Here is an 18,209-nt window from a genome sequence, read left to right as displayed (position 1 = left end):
GGCGCGAGTGGCTCTGTCTCGAATAAGCTGTTGCCGAGCCGCTTGGATCAAGGCAAGGAGCTCAGGATCGTCGTCTGCAATTTCGGCAAAGTCGGTTTGACGTAAGGGGCTGGTTTGAGAAGTCCGAGAGGGGGCACCCGGCGTAGGGGTGAGTGTGTGCCCTTCAATAGAGGGTCTTAGGGAGGGTACGTCGTCCGAAGAGACGGCGTCTTCGATGGGGGAGTGTTGTGCACTCATTCTTGCAGGCGGAGGATAGTAGATGATTCGAGGAAGCTTTCGAGGGCTGGCCCTTTGAGTAGAAGTAGAGGTGCGTACTCTGGGGGAGGAAGCTTCGTTATTGTCGACTATATCGAATGGCTCTGCAGTCTGAGTGTCGACATTCGATATCGGGGGTCTAGTGGTGCTGAAGATATAACTGAGGATATACTCTTCGCGGTACACGTCCAACGCGTACAGTCTCTGGTCGGATATTCTTTATTATGCCTTCCCAGGCTGGTAGGGGGTTGTTTGACCTTTAGATAATGTGACAGCACGGTGGGAAGCTTAGTACGTAGACGAAGTATCGATTCGGCTATCTCTTAGAATCTAAAGGTAAAGAGGAAAGAAAGGAAGGAAGCGCCGGAAGGCAGGGCATATATACAGGCGAGCGGTCACGTGAGTATTTCGTAGCGGGCACGTGACTCCATAACCGTGACAGCGACGCAACGTCGGGCTATTCATTTAGAATCTAAAGCTAAGAAGAGAAGAAAGGAGAGGAGGAGAGATCTATATACATATATATGTTAGAAGTAAGGGGATGTCATGTGAGGAGCTTGTGACAGCACGCACTCTGGACTATGGAATCAAGACGTACATACTAATCTGTGAATAATAGACAAAGAACTAAAAGAGTGGAAGAGTGTTGAGGGCAGATAAGCTGGGTCCTCAAACACTAGCTGAAACAATCACATGACCACAACCACTAGTCACACCAGAACTGTGACAGAGCTAAGCCCTAGTAGGCTTAAAGCTCGAGAACGCCACCATTCCCGGCCTGGCCTCTGTCGCAGGCGATTGGCTCAGGCGATTGGTAACAGCTGGCGCTGTGACAGTTTTAAAAAAGAATTTAATTTAAAATAAAAGTGTAAATATTTGGATTTAATATAAAGTTTTAAAAATAGGGTAAAAATGGCCATTTTTGCTGTATTTCGCTTAAGTGTGCCACGAGCTGTGACTCGAACTCTTACTTCTGCCGTCAATAAAAACAATGTTATCAGATGACAGCAGAGATTCTGCAAATCCGAAGAGTAATTTTGATCTTGAGAAATATAAAACAACAAAGTACCGGACCATAATTTCTATCGAGCATATTGATTTTTGGTTTGGTATTCAAACAGAGGTCTATGCGAGGTATATATACTGGTAGAGTAGGTAGTTCCTGAACAAAAACAAAAACACGGAGGAGAAGTGAATGAAAGAAACAGGTTTGTCTAATGCCAAAGATATTACAGTTACCAATTCACCACAGCTCTGCTACCAAAGAAAGAGAGATAAAAGTGAATGAAAACTGACAAGCTAACTTCCAAGTATCTTGGTAAAGAGAAGCTCAGCTATAAAATCTTGCGCTTGAATAGCTACAACTTTCGGAGTTCAAACCATCATTCGAGCACAGCAAAGACTCATGTGTCCTGGTCCCGGCTCCGGGTCCGGCTCCAGGTCCAGCTATCACAATAGACGTATCTTCTCAGCGGGTCTTTACTTTGATCCCTGATCTGAACCAGAAAATTAATTTGGATAAGCTGTGTTCCAGTAAAGACATCCATTGTTGTCAAGGCTCAAAGTCCTGCCGTTTCTGATCTTTTGCTGTCAACTTTAATTTGCTCTTACGTCTGAGACTTCTGTTCGTTGCGGCTGGCAGTTCCCCACTCAACTTCCTTAACTTAGGGCCGCACTTGACCTGAAAGCTGGAATTCCTCCTGGGAAGTGGCGTGAATTTACAAATTGTCTGTTGTCCAAGTATTGGTACTGGTAACAGAGAGGGTTATTTATAGAAAATAGAGCCTTGAAAAATCTGGACGGGAAGATGGAAATCGTCCGAATTATAAAGTGAATATATAAAATTTTCATACGTATAGAAAAGTTCAGCGTGCTGTCTCAGAAGTGAATGAACTACATCCCTAATTGGACAGAAATGCCCAGTACGCTCACAGAAACAGACCAGCAAACAACGTCTCAACACAGTGAATCTTCAAATCGGCTCTCAACAGAACCATCGATGACTCCGCTCAACTCTGAGATTTTCATTCCCGCTCACAAAGAATTATAAAAACCACACGACCAGGGCCGCGAACACGTTTCTCATCCTCAACCACGAAACCAGAGAGAGATCAAGGAGGGAACCCAGAATGTCCCTGGGCTCAAGGATCCTTCTTCCGGTAGAAATGTGTAAGGATGGTATAAGTACTACTATCTCTTATGTAGCTGTAGTTGTGCCAATAAATGAACAATAGTTGACAACAATTATACTATTGTTTAGAGCAGTTCTCAACCAAATGATTCTCCCCAATCCCGACTTTTGACAATCGAAAGACTTCTGGGCTCCTTGGACAATAAAAGCATTGTCTTAGTTATTTCTATTTAATTCTGACCTTCGACAGTCAAAAGTAGATTAATCTCCTTAGATAATCATAGCTTTTGCAGAGTTGTTTCTAGTCGTCCAACTATCAACAGTGAAAAGTCGTCTGATCTTCTTGGACAATGCGAGCATTTATCAAAACATTTCCAGCGCACCGAGGAACTTTGCGGCTGCAAAGAATAAAGAGATTGACTGTCTCAGACTTCTTTCATCCCAACTAGACTGACCGTTGTCAACCAGCACGTCCACGTCGCGAAAAATTTCAAACTTCTTCTCGAGAAGCACGTTTAATCTAAGAGACAGCCGGGGCTTGGTATAGAGGGTGCTTGAGAATCTCCCGATGTCTGGGGTGGCAGATGTGTGAGGAGATAGTTGACGAGATTACGCGGAATGCGTTCCTATTTTTATAGAAGTCGAAGCGCAACGAAACTCGAAAAATTAGCAAATGAATCCTTACTTTTGGGGTGAATATTCTCCCTTCAGAAATCGAAACGCAACGAAACTCGAAAATAGTAGACAGATCCTCCTTTTTGAAGTGAATCTTTCCCCAAGGAATCGAATCGAAACGCACCGAAATCAAAGCAGCAGTAGACAAATTATTGCCTTTAGCGTGAATCCGTCGTGTTGATAGTGTATAAAAACCACCCCAACCAGCGGGCAATTTGAAAACTCCAACAATACCGTGGAGTCGAATATGTCCTCCCGATTGGCCAGTAAAATCCCCGGGAGCAATGAATAACAAGCAGTACCGTAACATGACACCTCAAGAAGCAATACAGACAGAACAGTAGCCTCTTCTTCGGTCCCAACACTTGTTGTCAACTACCAACCCCATCATCAACTGCAATTCTCATTGTCACCTCTTCTTTTCTTTTCCCTTCTCCCCAAGCCGCCAACCTTGACCTCAAAAGAAAAAAGCGGCGTCTGAACAGAAACAAGACGTGCAGTCTCACTCTTCAATCCATGGGCTCCACGAAGCCAGAGTTGTCTTCAGTTACATCTTTCCCAAAAGCATCACACCTTGCGTCTATCTATACATTGATAGAATATTGCCACCACATCCCCATTTGTTGTCAACAAAAAACTCACGTCTCACACCACTCCGTAAGCGGGTGAAAAAGATCACCGAATGTTTCTCGACCTTACATATACCCTCTAGAACCCTTCACAAGACACCACACAAGCCAGGGCTAGGCGTCTTGGGAGTTCTGATTTGCAACTTCTTGGGCTTGAAGAGAGAGGAGAGGATTCCTCGGGCGGCCGCTGGAGGTATATATAGGCGGAGCGGGACCGCGGTGGCCGATAGGTATGAGTCCCCTCTCATTCACTCTCCATCACTCACTCACTCCCCATTCACCTACCCTCCCTCTCTGAGCGTTGACTCACGAGTGTGAGCTTGAACAACTTCTCTAGGTACATATAAACACATGATCTAACGCTCTTAGGCATGTTAACCGTACCAAAAGCAGAGAGACCACTGACGTTTAGACGTTCTCGGATCCAGGTTGTGTGGTTTGTTCCGTTCTTGGAAGATGAGATGGTGACAAGCAGAATTAAAGATTGACAAGTAGAATTAGAGATTGACAAGAGGGTCGGGAGGTAACAGTGGCTAGGACGGGAGAGGATGTTACTGTTACTGTTAGTGTATGATTTTGGAGTGGATGTTGGGTTGGGATGTATGTCGCGAAGGGAGGTTGTTTGGTAGGTATGTATTGGCGAGCGTGGATTTTTTGGACATCAGACGGACTCCACCTCCCTCACTCCCTCCCTCCAAATAGCCATAAAACATTGAGTCGTCACTAAAAGCATAAAATCACATGCCAACCTCGGACAACATAAATGGGACATGATTAAAATATCCATTTCAGATACAACGCCCTTTCTTGCCGTGAATCATGTGCATGCGCATGCAGTAGCAAACTATGTATCCGCCATGCTCTAATAGAGAAAAGCCTACAAACAAAAAGAAACGGAAAGTCCTCTCTATCCTTTTCCATGTGCAAGTAAGCAAAGACTGACCACCGTTTTGACAATGTCCCAAGATCTTCCAAAGCGTGGGTAAAATCTAGAAACCTCCAAAGCATGCCGTGATCCGTTGTACCATGAAGAACGCCGTCTAATGCTTAGCTGTAACCTTTTCGCCGGTGAGTTTCTCGACGTAGGTCTTGGCCCTGTGAAAATTATCAGTATTTGAAGGAGAAGTAGGGAAGGGAAAGACATACATATCACCCATAGCCACCATACAGATCGTCTGCCAAACGCCCAATCCAATACGGGGAACCACACCACGGTACAGACCCTTCAGTCCATTTTGCTGGTAGATATACTTGGCCGTGTTGCCCACGGTCATCTTCTTCGGCCTATTGGGATCCTCGGTCTTACTCTGCATCTCCACACGAATGACCTCAATCGGTTGATTCCAAGCAGTAAGACCACCACCCAAAGCCGACGCCAGAATTTTCTCCCAAGCAGCCAATCCTGCACCGTCCTCCTTGCCAGTTACCTTTCGAATTCCCTGTTCCGCAAGACGCGAGAGACCAAATCGAGAACCCCAGTTGGTCATTTGACGGATAGCCACGGCGTTAACGCCCTTGTTGATACCCTTGATACCCTCTTTGCGGTAGATATCCATGAATGTAGCAAACGTACCCGGAGGCTTGACACCTTGAGCCGCGAGCTTGGACTTTGTGATCTCGACCGTCTTCATACAGGTACAGAAACCCATGGTAGCATATGCCTGGGCAAGACCACCAGTGACACCGCCAGTGACACCAGCGGTGAAATCACCGGCTCCGAAGGTTCGGGCATAGTATTCGGCTTCGGAGGCGACGAAGAGGAGGACGGCTCCTTTGGTGGAGGCTTCGATCCAGGCCCAGGGAATGAGACCTTGATAGACTATTGTCGAGAGATGAAATGTTAGTTGATTGTGCGATTGAGATTCGAAATGCGGGAGATGACGGGTGCAAGCTTACAGCCAAGAACACCACCTCTACCCCAAACTCGAGTAAGAGCAGCAGCAAACGAGTCTCCTCTGTTCGCAGCCATGGTCGTCTTGACGACCTCCAATGGCTGTCCCAGAGTCGTGACTTCGAACCTGTTTCCGCATCAGCATTGATTGTCTGTAGTTCTTCTGCATCTTGGAAACTTGGAAACGCACATGTTGAGCCCAGCCCCAAGCAGCAGATTGCTGAACTTGACGGGCTTCTTCTCGAGCTTGGGCGGTTCTGCGACTGCGACTGACATCGTGGGAGTAGATTGCAAATTGAGGGGCCCTGACCAAGGGATTAGGGTGCTTCGTCGCAAAAAATAATCGTGAGAGGTTGTTGTCGAGAGAAAGGGAAGGGAGTTGGGAGTTTTGCTACGGTAAGATGTATCTAGCTCGGCTACCAGTTGGCTCTGATTCGGTGGCCGAACCCCTTATCGTACTTTCATTGCTTATTTCGATGCGAACCGAAGCCGGCAAAAGTGGCACGAAACGAGGCACGAAGGGTTCAATCTGATGATTATTCGGCGGGTTTTGAGGGGATGTGAGATCGATAGATTGCAAAATGTTCGCATCTGGCGGTCTGTATGTCAGATCTTACCCGGTCAGCGTCCTCAGCGTGCTCAGCTATTCTGCAGTACAGGTTGTTGATGCCGCGCATTCTTTTCAACGAGGCTGCTGCTGGTCCAGCAAGCAGATCCCGCTGTGCTTATTGCGGTCAAGCCTGGATTTAGGTTGTCCGTCGGTCTTGTTGAGCTCAATCGTTGGTCTCGCTTGGGCATTCAATGCCTCGGGGTGAAGAAAATTGATGGGGAAGCCCGACGAGAGCTAGGACACACGTGCTCGAGACATCGCATCAAGAGGAGTTTCAGACATTCTGCTGCAATTGCGAATTGTGGCAGAGTCAGACGGTCGGGGATGCTCAGAATTGCCTCGGAGGCTTCTTAGATAAGTAGAAGTAATCGAGTCTGTGGATGTGAGGTATCATGATGAACAATGGACCTGTATCAGTATCAATCGTTCACGGCTTCGTTCATGCCAAGAACTCTTAGCTGGAGTGCTTTGTCTATGTTAACGTGACATTCAGATTTCGGTAACATTTGTAACACTTTCACATATAAGAAGTACCTAGTCTATAATGTAGATTTTGGTCACGAATTTCATTCTATACGCAGGAGTGATTGCGAGAGAGCACCAGAACGCTCGAGTAAAGTACAGGTAACAGCGCAAACGTCGCTCCAGAGCCGGTCTAACCTAACTTACAATCTGCATTCCGGCACCCATCCCACCCCGACTTCATATCATTCTTGGTATTTTACAGCTTAGCTCCGACAATCTCGGCCCACTTCTCTGTTGAGAAGGACTTGGGTCGCTCGATAGGAGCTCCAACTGCACGGTCAATGATAAGTTGAGGCATGACACCGATGGCTCGGGAAACACCGAAGAGGACAGTGTAGTAGTTGGCTTCAGTCAAGCCGTAGTATTGAAGAAGGACACCAGAGTGCTGAGTTCATGTTAGTGTTGAAACTCAAGGGGATAACAAATGTGAACTTACAGCATCAACGTTGGGGTATGGGTTCTTGGTCTTGCCGTGCTCGGTCAGAACACCTGGGGCGATCTTGTACACTTGGCTAACAAGCTTGTACATTGGGTCATCTGGGAGATGCTTTTCGGCAAATTCTCTCTGAGCCATGTATCGGGGGTCAGTCTTTCGGAGAACTGCGTGTCCGTAACCTGGAACAACCTGGCCAGCCTTGAGGGTGGTCCAGAGGTAGTTCTTGATGGCCTCATCGCTGAGATCATCTCCAATGGAGGCCTTCATCTTGGTGAGCCAGTTCAAGACCTCCTGGTTGGCGAGACCGTGAAGAGGACCAGCAAGACCGTTGAGGCCGGCGGCGAGAGAAAGCATAGGAGAGCTGAGAGCACTTCCAACCAGGTGGGTGGTGTGTGCGCTAACGTTACCACCCTCGTGGTCGGTGTGGATGGTAAGGTACAGTCTCATCAACTCAATGAAGTCGTTGTTGTTGCCGAATCCGAGTTGGTTGGCAAAGTTGAAGGAGTAATCCTTGTCCTTCTGGACTGGAGCAACCTTGCCTCCCTTGAAGACGTTTTGGTAGATTCTGGCGGCAATTGTTGGAAGCTTGGCAATCAAGTCCATAGCATCCTCGTAAGTGTGGCCCCAGTACTCAGTCTTCTTCATTCCCTTAGCGTATGCCTTGGCGAAAGCAGATTCGTGCTCGAGAGCGTTGACTGCGATAGAGAACTGTGCCATTGGGTGGAGATCACTGGGGCATCGGTCGATGAGCTCCTCGACGAATTTGGGGATATCTGAGCGGGCAGCCCAGTCGGCAGAGAGATCGCGGACTTGTTGCTCGCTGGGCACCTCACCGGTCAACAGCAGCCAGAAGAGACCTGCGGCGGAAATTAGCATATCAATTGAAGCAGAATCTTATCATAGCATACCTTCGGGTAGGGGCTCTTGTCCACCTGGGGCCTTTGGCAGAAGCTCCTGGCATTCTGGAATTGTCTTCCCTCGGAAACGGATACCCTCCTCAGAGTCGAGAACTGAACCTTCCCAGACTAGCGACTTGATCCCACGAGCACCACCGTAGACTTGGTCGAGAGTGACCTCACCGATGACCTTAGAGCCATAGTCCCTACGTTTGTCAATTAAGGAATGCCCTTCGATTTTTCTCCATCAATTCTTACTTGCGAAGCTTCTTGATCTGCTCAATCTTTTCTGGTAGTTGCTCGGCGAATCGTTCTTTCAGTGTCTGTGGCTGATTGTCAGGTTGGGGTTCGTTGTAGAGCTTGGAACAAATCCAATCAAGCTTACCTGAGTTTTACTTGAAGAATAGCATCGCAGGCCATTGAAGGCTGCGGTTCTAGCATTGAATGCTGGAGCTGTGAGAGAAGACCTTAAGGCCGATGAACCAAGACGAAGTGCTGACGCCATTGTGGTGTGAGGGAGATGTGATGAGGAGATCTGAAGGAAAAAAGTCGTGTTTTGCAAGAAAGAGAGTCTTCGGTTGGTGGCTAGGTCGGACTTCCCAGTCGTTGGACCCGTTGTTGGCCGAAGAAAGCTCCATCTATCCCTGCCACAGAAAAACCCTCCGGCACATGGGGCTGGCAATGATACACAGAAGAAGAGAAAAAAATATAGAAGCTTCCGAACAATCAGGCTAAATCTTTTTTATTCCCTGTTCCTTCATGCATTCACCAGTATCTTGCATTCAAAGCTTGTTCCACGTGACTGGTGTTGTGGCTGCCTTAAGGCAGCAGCAGGCTTTCAAAAGTTAGTCAAAAAAGACCTAAAACCGAAGTGGTGGCACTTTCTCCTCTTCTTGTGACCTCTTCCCAACGACATCACAACTGCCACGAAGAATCATCTACAGATACACATCCCATCAACTAATACAGATCCTTCTTGCGGTGTCTCCTGCGGTCTCTGAGATTCGCTGGTTTTTCGATCGTCTCTTGACTGGAGTGCCTTCGAAGCTAAACTCATCGTGCCGGTCGCACATCGTAATCGCGATAGAAATCCATTCACTTTTGCTTCATTTCTTCGTAGCTTCGTGTTAGCGGATCGGGGCTTGGAGCGAGGATAGAAGTAGAATCTCGCGAAGCCTTCGATCTTCGCAACTACACATTCTTTGCAACTGAACCTGCGCTGGTCGTGTTCCTTCTACAGTACAACATGTCTTCCGCAGTAGCTGAACTAGAAGCTGGCTTGCAAGCCATGCTGTTATTGAAGCCTCCAGGAGTCTCAGGTTCTCGCATTCAAAGCATCACCACCCTCTGCAACGCCAACATACAGGTAAGCTCATCTTCATGGAGGTCGTCGCTGGAGATGGCCCAAAGCTAACGTTACGATACACAGTCCGAATCCGTTCTCATCCAAAAGCTGTATACACACTTCAAGAAGGCACCGGCCACACACAAGTTGGGCGTCCTATACGTCGTAGACTCCGTAACCCGCAAGTGGACAGAGCAAGCCAAGAGCGCTGGACAACCTATAAACAGTTCTGCTCAGGATGGTACCTATGCCGCTGGTGTCCATAAAGTAAAGGAGTTGCTACCCGCACTGATGAACGACATTATTCAATCTGCTCCTGGTGATCAAAAGGTACGCCCAAAAGTTTGAGCTCTATAGACCTCGGACTCGCATGGTCCTCGTGACTCCAGCTTCCACTATGTTGCTTGATGAAGAGATATCCAATGCGCACAGTCCAATCCCCCTATGAACCTCCACTTACTCTGTTTTTTTGTCTTGTAGGAGAAGATTAAGAAGCTCGTTGAAATCTGGGAGAAAGGCCAGACTTTCCCTTTCCAGATGCTTAGTACGTTCAAGGAGAAGTTGAACGCACAAAGTAAGGCTACCACAATTACATCTACCAGTGTTCTCGAGTCACATTCTAATTACTGTTACAATTCACAGACGTATCTACCACGCCTCCAGGAAGTCCTCCAGCAGATCTACAAAGAAGCCTCGGATTGCAGCCAACCACGACTCCTAACCCGGCCCCCGTTCGTAACACTTCTTCGATCTTGGAGGCTCTCGCCAACATGGCTCGTCAAAATACTGCTGCTGCTCCTCCCGCAAATCCCCCATCTCAGGTCCCGGGTAGTTCGTACAATGTATCAAATGCGCAAAGTAATCCAGTTGCTCAGCAAGTTGCAGGCTTGACTCAGTCCCTTCCGTTCCCACCAATTCCACCGCCTGTAAACGTGCCATCGGCCACTTTTGCATCGCAACCACAAGGAACGAGTAATGGTGTTCAGAACTTTGCAAGTAATCAAGCAAATCCATTTGCTACCCCGGCGCCTATAATCCCTCCTCCTACTGCTGCCCTTGATCCAGCTGTTCAGTCCCAGTTGATGTTGATCAAGGCTCTCGCAGACCAGGGGTACGGGCCTGATAAAATTGGTGCTATCATTACTGCTATGGGTAATCAAGGTCTTCCTTTGGTTGGAGCAGGTGGAATTCCTCCTCCCCCACCGCCATTTGCGGCCCAAAATCAAAATCAAAATGCTCAGAACGGTTTTTGGGGTGCTAGACCAGAAGAATCACGTGATCGCAATAGTTTCAATGAGGCTGTGAGATCACCACCAGGTCGTTTCCGTCGCCGCTCTCGATCTCGGTCTCCTGTTCGTGCGTGGGGTGCTCGTGATTCACCAAATTCTCGTCGTCATGAGGAAGGATTTGAGTATGGTAGAGACTCGCCAGGTCGTAATCGTGGAGATGATCGTGGTCGAGGACGAGGGGGTCGTGTTAATGGATACCGTGAGCGTAGTCCTCCCCGCCGTGGGAACAGCCCATCCCCGCCAAGAACAAATGGAGGTGGAAGTAAGTGGGTTGACCACGATCCGTCCATTGGCAAGGGAAACATCAAAGGTATGCACGCAATCAAACCGCAAACTATAAGATCTAACATTCCGCAGTACTCAGTCGCACTCTGTTTGTCGGGGGCGTCACGTAAGTCTCAAGTACCGCTCTACTATGAATATCGCTAATTAGCAAACAGTATGCCAGAATCAGAATTGAGAAATATCTTCTCTACTTTTGGTCAAGTTCAGACTTGCATCGTCAATAAGGACAAGCGCCACGCATTCGTCAAAATGATCAGCCGTGCCGATGCGGTCAGAGCCAAGGATGAGATGGAGAAGAACAGAGCACCAGACTCTCAACTGAGGGTAAGTTCCAGAGTCCATGCATGTAATGTACCAAGACTAACTTTACCAGACAAGATGGGGTGTCGGATTTGGACCTCGTGATTGCAGTGACTACCAAACTGGAGTCAGCATCATCCCCATTAGCAAACTCACTGATGCCGATCGGAAGTGGATGTTGACTGCCGAGTACGGTGGTAGCGGTGGCAAGCCCATCGAGCCTGGACTTGTTGTCGAGGAGCCAGATATTGAGATCGGCCAAGGTGTTTCTTCGAAGGCTATCAGCCGTCGCATGCAAACAGACAAGGGTGGCAATAATGGTCCCAAGTCTACCCGTGACCGCGATGAGGAAGAGCGACAAGAGCGACAACATCGACGAGGTGATCGAGACGACCGCCGTGATAATCACCGAGACGACGACCGTCGGGACAGACCCTCTGCCGTTAGTGCTCCTCCATCTATGCCTCCGGTCCCTCCCTTCGGCATGCCAGGCTTTCCTTTCCCGATGAACTTCACGAACGGTATGCCCATGCTCCCTCCTGGATTCGTATTCCCAGGTCAGAGCCAAACATCACCCGCTCAGCCACCTCCACCAGGACACCGTTCTTAAGAACATCCGACACTTCACCTAATCAACCCAACCTCTTGGTCTCAAAGATCATATGGAATCCTTTACATATTGACCCCTTTCCTTTTCACATATAGCATTGCACTGGCGTCGGGCGTTCATGATACCTCAGAAGGGAAAAAATTGACATGCCTCAAACTCATTTGAGCATCCATGGGCATCGATGGAGCATAATCATGATCTGTTTCTTTGCGTCTCGGAACCCAAATTGCCTGCAGAAAATGTACAGCAGCTTGCTTCCTTTGGTTTTCCTGGTTGGCATGGGGTGGAAAGCGAAATTGACTTTGTATCTAAGTAATGCTTGCCTGGCAAAAACGGGCGAGTGGAAGGGAAGACATAATCTGAACTTGGAAAATTGGCTTTGCTTTGTGACTGTGATCGATGACGTTAGAGGGCAAGGTCCTTCCCTCTATGTATTTGTGTACTTTCTTGCAATTCGTTGTGCTTTCCTTCGAATGATGCCATGTTCTTCCACTTCAGCGCACTGTATACTGTAGCACATCCCATAAGCAAGATCCATACTCGTTCTCAAGGCAATGTCGAAGCTTAATCCACAATCCCAAGTGAAGTGAGAAAATTCGTGAGACAACATTCAAGGAAAGATATAAGCTCTATACCTACACAACTCTTACAAGCGAAGAATACGAGAGAGGAGACGAGATGACATGAAACGAAAAAAATTCAAGCTCTGCAATTTAACAACAAGAAAACCCTTAACAGCAAGCTAAGAAACCTTCACCTCCGCCTCGGAAATTACACCCACCTACGTAGTCCAGCTTCGTCTCGCCAAACCCACAACATAGATCTAAATAAGCAATTCGCTGCCATCCAATCCGGTTGGGCCGCGGGCCCCTTGACCGGGTTGGTGTCCCCTCCCCTGTAAAATCGCCATATCGCCTCCTTTAATACGCCATTTCGACTTCGGACAATGCTTCGCGCTTGGGCGCCTAGGCACACAGAGATTTCTCTGTGTGCCTAGGCGTTTTGCAGTTTTTTCTTATTAAAAAAAATGATATTTTTGACCTTGGCTAGGTTTCTTTCTATGTAGCCCATTGCCTCAGGTGCGACTTGGTACCACAGGCTTCGTATTTCAACCTATTACTTGACCTTGCGCAACGACACTTCATGCCCATCATCTCTCTTCGTCAGACTCCCCTCAATTCATACTCACCCAGGAGACAGGAAGCTTGTTGTCTTTCGTGGCGATAGGATATTGTGCCATCCGTCACCGCCCTCGGTAAAGCCCCTTTCCGCCTCATTATCCAGCTGTTAACGTCAACGGCATTGCCATTCCATTGTAGCTTCCGCACTTCTCAGCACCCTCAGCAAAGCCCCTTTAATACTCGTGATTTGAGAATTCGCTTCGGCGACACCTGCCATTGTAGCTACCACTCTCCATCCTCACCATCCTTAGCCGAGCCCCTTTCCAACTCGTGACCCAGCTCACTTCAACGACACTTCCAAGCCGTTGTAGCTGACTTCCTTATTTCATTTGCATCAATCGGCGTCTAGGCAGATGTTTTCTTGTATCATTTTTCTCAGAACTGCATCGCCCAGGGAAGCGCCATTAATCATCGAAACCCGTGACTTCTCAGTTTCGCTTTTGTAGCCAATATCAATATCTTTGTATGTCTTCCACACATTCAACATCTCGCAGGTTTCCCCTGTGATACGCATCTCCGTTGCCAACAAACCATCCCCCGATATGAATATGCTCTCCAACCCTTTATCACACTGAAGCCATTGCCGCCCTCTATTCGAATTGGTTCCAAGTTTGAATCGATACTCAATGACTGGCAGATTCTCCATGTCGAGGAGATCGTCAGTGATGAGCCACTGTGTCAACGTCGAGATTTACCCTCCGTTATATATAGAAGTCTCCAGATATATCCAAGCCATCTCCCTCGTATCTCTACTCTCTAGCTGCCCTAATGTCATCGCGTAGCCTTCCAACAAGATATGCCCTTTCTCCACCAACCAGTATAAGAATTTTCACGATATATGCTAAACTGCTTCCGCGATCTCATAGATATGCATGCAGGTTAAACAGAATCGTATAAGAGGAGGTGTATCAAGTGGTATAAATGAAGACCAGCAGCTGCTTCAACCGTCCCATATTCCCCCATGTATAGAATAAACCCACCATCATGTTTCAAGCTATCTTCTTTGTACCCCCATTCCCCAACTGCCCGAATATCCGTGTATAGCCTCCCAATCGTCAATTCCCCGCCTTCATCAATATAAGGGGCTTAAACGAGATACGCTAAGCCGCTTTTTTGATTCTCGCTGAAATTCGCATAGGAGTGGAAGGACTGTGCAAGAGAGGACAAAAAGTTGTAAGGCTGGATTCGTAGGACTGAAGGACGACATCATCAGTGTATTATTTCGCGTGCATAACTTCTTCGTGGGTAAGTGAGGAGGAGTGTGATCACATAAGATCGTGCTCGTTGATCGTAGGGTACGGTATGGGCTTATGAAGGACTGGGATTGTGAGGTTGGTGCAATTTATTCTTTTTGCTGGGGTGTTGATAGAGTCTGCTAGAGTGGTTGTCAGCTTGAGCATTTGAAAGAGCCTCTGGAAAGCAGCTGCAACTTCTTCTAGCTTGCAGACAGCGTATCTTTGTAAAGCCCAGTGTGAGGGCAAGCATCAGTGGGTATTTTCCTTTGGCGCTTGGGTGTCGTCGCGAGCAGAATTATGCGTTTTTGCGGTTTGGAAGAGAGAGGGGAGCTTCGCGGGTATGAATCAAGGATCGCGCGAGTTATGGAACTATTGTGCGTCGTTCAAAGAACAGAGGAGCATGCTGGAGCTGACAAAGATCCGCGAACGTTTCTGGACGTGATCTCAGTGACACATGTTGCCGCAGTCGTAGTGCAGAGGTTGAGTTTGAGCCAGGTGGGTGAAGAAACCTGTCTTTCCGCACCTGGCAGAGAAGTGCAATCGGGGAGACTGTTGCTTGCTGCTGGTTCATGCACAACAGAATAGACAATGATAACTTAACAAATATGGGCTCGGCAACGACTTGCAAAATGAATTAAGGGAGACACTCGGATTTTATTCAGCTTACCAACACGAGTGTGGACAAACTTTCCATTTCTTCTATACAATTCATATCTACAAAAACAGACTATTTGTCCAAAACATAGTCTCTTCCCTCTTCTTCAAAATTCAGCATGTACTCCGCCGAGATAGCCAGATCTTGCTTCAAATCTTTGGACTTAGTTGAGGCCAAGAGCTTGTTGACATCGAGGTCTAAATCTTCAAGTCTATTATGCTGGCGCTTCCGGCTTGATTCAGCTGGCAGCAGCACGGGAAAGTTGCCCACCTGCGGGCGGACTTTAGTAACACCATCCCAATTCGTCGTATTACCAATTTTTGGCAACAGGGGCTTCGTGTTGTCTCCATCTTCGTGTGCATCACTGCGGTATAGTCCGCATAGATCATAATTCGGACCTTTGCCAACCCTATAATGAGCTCCCCATCCTGGAACATCCATTGGGAGCTTGATCAAGATGCCTTGCTCCATGTACCTGCGATATTCTTCTCGATTTTCCAAAATCTCGCGGTCAGAAAAGGGATCAGGATGTGGAACCATGAATTTTCGACGAGTTAACGGGAGGAAAAGAGGGTCTCGGTCGTCAGATTCGTCATCAGCAGCTTGGATGAGATGTAAATGGCCAGCTCCGTCGCCTATCAATAGCTTTGAGAAATCGGCAGAAAATATTCCGCACGATATGCCACTTGCTGCCCTGAGGACATCGCGTACAAGGGCGTCAGCGGTAGGTCGTGTTATGTCCCACGCCTTCACTACCCCATCTGACGAACCAGTGTAGAGACGATTAGAAGATCTTCCCCAAGCTGCGAACTTGACGCCAGTATCCGCCTGCTCAAGTGGGATTTCATGGTCAGGGTTATCTATAGAATCTACACAACACATTAGTATCCATTGTAAACTCTAGAAATTAGAACAACTTACCACCATGTGGCAAGACGTGAAGAAGTCTGTCATCGTGCATTGTATCCCAGACATATGTTTTTCCATCGGTACAACTAGCTGTGACATAACCGTCGTGAAGGCTGGTGGGCCTAGAAATTGTTAAATTTGAACATTTAGGAATGTACTGAGACTTACATCATAGTCAATTCATTGACATCAGATGCTGGGCAATCCAGGGTCTTGACACATTGGAAACTTTCGATGTCACTTCCTACAAGCTGGAACAGTCGAACTTGTGTCCGGGTCTTCCTTGAGTCGAAGGTACCTGATGGTGCAGTAGCCACTAGGAAGATGGGTTGTGAAGGATGCCATATGACTTCAAAGACATTGGCACTCTTTCCCGCGTTTATAAGCACTTGCTGCCCGGTTTTGGCGTTCCAACAGCATAGTTCACCTGAGTTTCTCTTGGATTCGGGAATTTCCGCTTCATCGTTACTAGTACCTCGAGGTGAGTACCCAACGAGTAACAAGTTCGAGACCTTATCTGACCTTCCCCATTGCATTGTAGCAGGATGGTATGCCCATTTATCTGCCATCCTCAAATCTCCAGGTCTTGTCAGAGCCCTATCCGCATTATAAACATCATAAGCAGAGCGAGACACATCTGTTTCGTCAAACTTGTACACCCGGACGGCATCGTTATGCGCTTCGCTCGCGGTCGCGACCATGTCATGATGCTTTGAAGTTAAGACAAAGTTGACACCGAAGTCATGTAACCAGATGCCTTTTAATTGCATAGAAGGTCCCTTTTCCAACACTCTCCAGATTTTGACCGTCTTGTCGAAAGAAGCGGTAAAGGTATATCCATTGACATCACAATATGCACTGGAGACGACTGGCGCGTATCGCCACTCATCTTGAGTTGCACGCATTGCCGGCAAAGAGTTTTCTTTATTCTCTGCTGCTGTGACTATGGGTCGGAGGGCTCGGTGGCCGTCAATCATCTTGACAACTTTGTTCGCAGTTGATCCCACAACAAGATTTCCATGACGATTATACTGCATGTTGTGGACATCATAATGAGCTAAAGCTCCAGATACGAATGTAGTCTCTCCAGTCCATGTGATTGTCGTTGCGTCCCCAGACTGATGGACCCACTGGTAGTCCCGTACCAATGAGTCTTCGATAGCATTGGTGGCCATGGTTTTATAAGAAATCTGTCCGATTCGTGGCCTAACGGGGACCATGCCATGTAATTCGCGTTGGCGCAGCATTGACTCCAACTTTGTCCTGACTGATAAACCAAAAGAGGGTGTGCCACCACTGTCCTTGTCGAGAGGCACGGGTGCAGACATTGTGATTTTCTTGCCTCTTTCCTTGCTTCTGGGCTCCGTGACTTCCTCTTCTTGCTGGCTTCTGAAGGGTTCCCTTGTACGTTGGCTAGGCTTCGTGATTTGCTTCTCCTGCTGGCTCTTAGAGGACTCCCGGTTACGTCTAGTGGACTTTTGGGTGTTCGCGGGCTCATGGTTTAGCGCGTTTGGTGCTTTCTTCTGGCCATAGTAGTTGGGTTTCGAGGCTCCTCTTGTGACCCTGCCACTGTGAGATGCTGTCTGACTTGGAGTACCTTCATCAGGCTCTGTTGACTGGTTATGAGAATTAGCTCGGCTGAGACTGAACGATGTGGGTGGTGAAGAATCAGGCTGGAAACGTGAGTTTGGCAATATTCTGGATTGTGTAGGGAATTGGTGTGCATCTTCGAACATATTGTCAGATTCTGGGGTTTCTGCGGACGTCGTCGGGGTGTCGTAGGCAGGTTGAGCATCGGACATGGTAACATCTTGGTTAGCGTCTGGTATCATAACACTCGACACCTTTTCCCTCATGGCGTCGTCCAGGAGGTCTTGGACTATCTGAGGCAAATTTTGCTTGTATTTATCAGAGAGTGTGCCGCCATTCTCGGATAAATCTTGTCTGAATTTGCGACCGTTTACCATGTCCACAGCCACCTTAGCTTCCGTCAGTCCAGAATTCGTATCTCTAGTTATGTGTCTTGCCTGTGATGCGATTTTTGAAAGTTGATCCTGCGGCAAGCTTCCCTCATATCGTGCTGCTGCCTTCTTGAACTGAGGGACGAGATCTTCTCTTAACATTTTCTCTGTCTTGCTCGAAGTCGACCGCTTATCTGTGGCGCTTGAAGAACTTGATGGAGAGTCTGACCCTCCAGCCCTGCTGGCACCAGAGATCACTGTCTTCTTCATTGGTAGGATAGGTGGTGGCTCATGTTCCTGGAAGCCTCTGTTGTTATAATTGTGCGTAGGGATATTTGAAGATCTCTGAAGGGATTCTTTGGTGTTTAGTCTGTGACGCTTCAAGCTCGAG

At 47.8% G+C, this 18,209-nt stretch overlaps 5 protein-coding genes across 5 annotated transcripts; 2 read left to right on the top strand and 3 right to left on the bottom strand.

Annotated features, from left to right (window-relative positions):
- Positions 1-4,730: 4,730 nt before the first annotated feature.
- On the bottom strand, positions 4,731-5,857 carry LY89DRAFT_741985 (putative mitochondrial DNA replication protein YHM2; the record flags this gene model as incomplete). Its single annotated transcript, XM_018220777.1, has 4 exons — positions 4,731-4,785; positions 4,837-5,509; positions 5,587-5,708; positions 5,772-5,857. The coding sequence occupies 4 exons, from the start codon at positions 5,855-5,857 to the stop codon at positions 4,731-4,733; spliced, it is 936 nt and encodes a 311-aa protein (XP_018062994.1).
- On the top strand, positions 5,830-6,462 carry LY89DRAFT_691060 (uncharacterized protein). The gene is made up of 2 exons (XM_018216225.1): positions 5,830-5,886; positions 5,977-6,462. Exon 2 carries the CDS (start codon positions 6,163-6,165, stop codon positions 6,394-6,396), a length of 234 nt encoding a protein of 77 aa, XP_018062993.1. The 5' UTR covers positions 5,830-5,886; positions 5,977-6,162; the 3' UTR covers positions 6,397-6,462.
- A 247-nt stretch (positions 6,463-6,709) lies between these two features.
- LY89DRAFT_711644 (mitochondrial putative citrate synthase) lies at positions 6,710-8,553 on the bottom strand (the record flags this gene model as incomplete). Its single annotated transcript, XM_018217916.1, has 5 exons — positions 6,710-7,101; positions 7,153-8,009; positions 8,061-8,254; positions 8,307-8,371; positions 8,434-8,553. 5 exons carry the CDS (start codon positions 8,551-8,553, stop codon positions 6,913-6,915), a joined length of 1,425 nt encoding a protein of 474 aa, XP_018062992.1. The 3' UTR covers positions 6,710-6,912.
- A 568-nt stretch (positions 8,554-9,121) lies between these two features.
- LY89DRAFT_335842 (uncharacterized protein) lies at positions 9,122-12,091 on the top strand. The gene is made up of 7 exons (XM_018206822.1): positions 9,122-9,414; positions 9,478-9,723; positions 9,874-9,967; positions 10,036-10,992; positions 11,040-11,073; positions 11,123-11,291; positions 11,341-12,091. Exons 1-7 carry the CDS (start codon positions 9,295-9,297, stop codon positions 11,875-11,877), a joined length of 2,157 nt encoding a protein of 718 aa, XP_018062991.1. The 5' UTR covers positions 9,122-9,294; the 3' UTR covers positions 11,878-12,091.
- A 2,929-nt stretch (positions 12,092-15,020) lies between these two features.
- Positions 15,021-17,032, bottom strand: LY89DRAFT_599690 (WD40 repeat-like protein; the record flags this gene model as incomplete). Its single annotated transcript, XM_018210112.1, has 3 exons — positions 15,021-15,817; positions 15,870-15,979; positions 16,026-17,032. The coding sequence occupies 3 exons, from the start codon at positions 17,030-17,032 to the stop codon at positions 15,021-15,023; spliced, it is 1,914 nt and encodes a 637-aa protein (XP_018062990.1).
- Positions 17,033-18,209: the final 1,177 nt, after the last annotated feature.

Source organism: Mollisia scopiformis (assembly GCF_001500285.1).
Source record: "Mollisia scopiformis unplaced genomic scaffold LY89scaffold_32, whole genome shotgun sequence".
In the NCBI taxonomy this organism is placed as follows: domain Eukaryota; kingdom Fungi; phylum Ascomycota; class Leotiomycetes; order Helotiales; family Mollisiaceae; genus Mollisia; species Mollisia scopiformis.
Note: the sequence above shows the minus strand (reverse complement) of the source record. Positions and strands in the feature narration are given on the sequence as shown.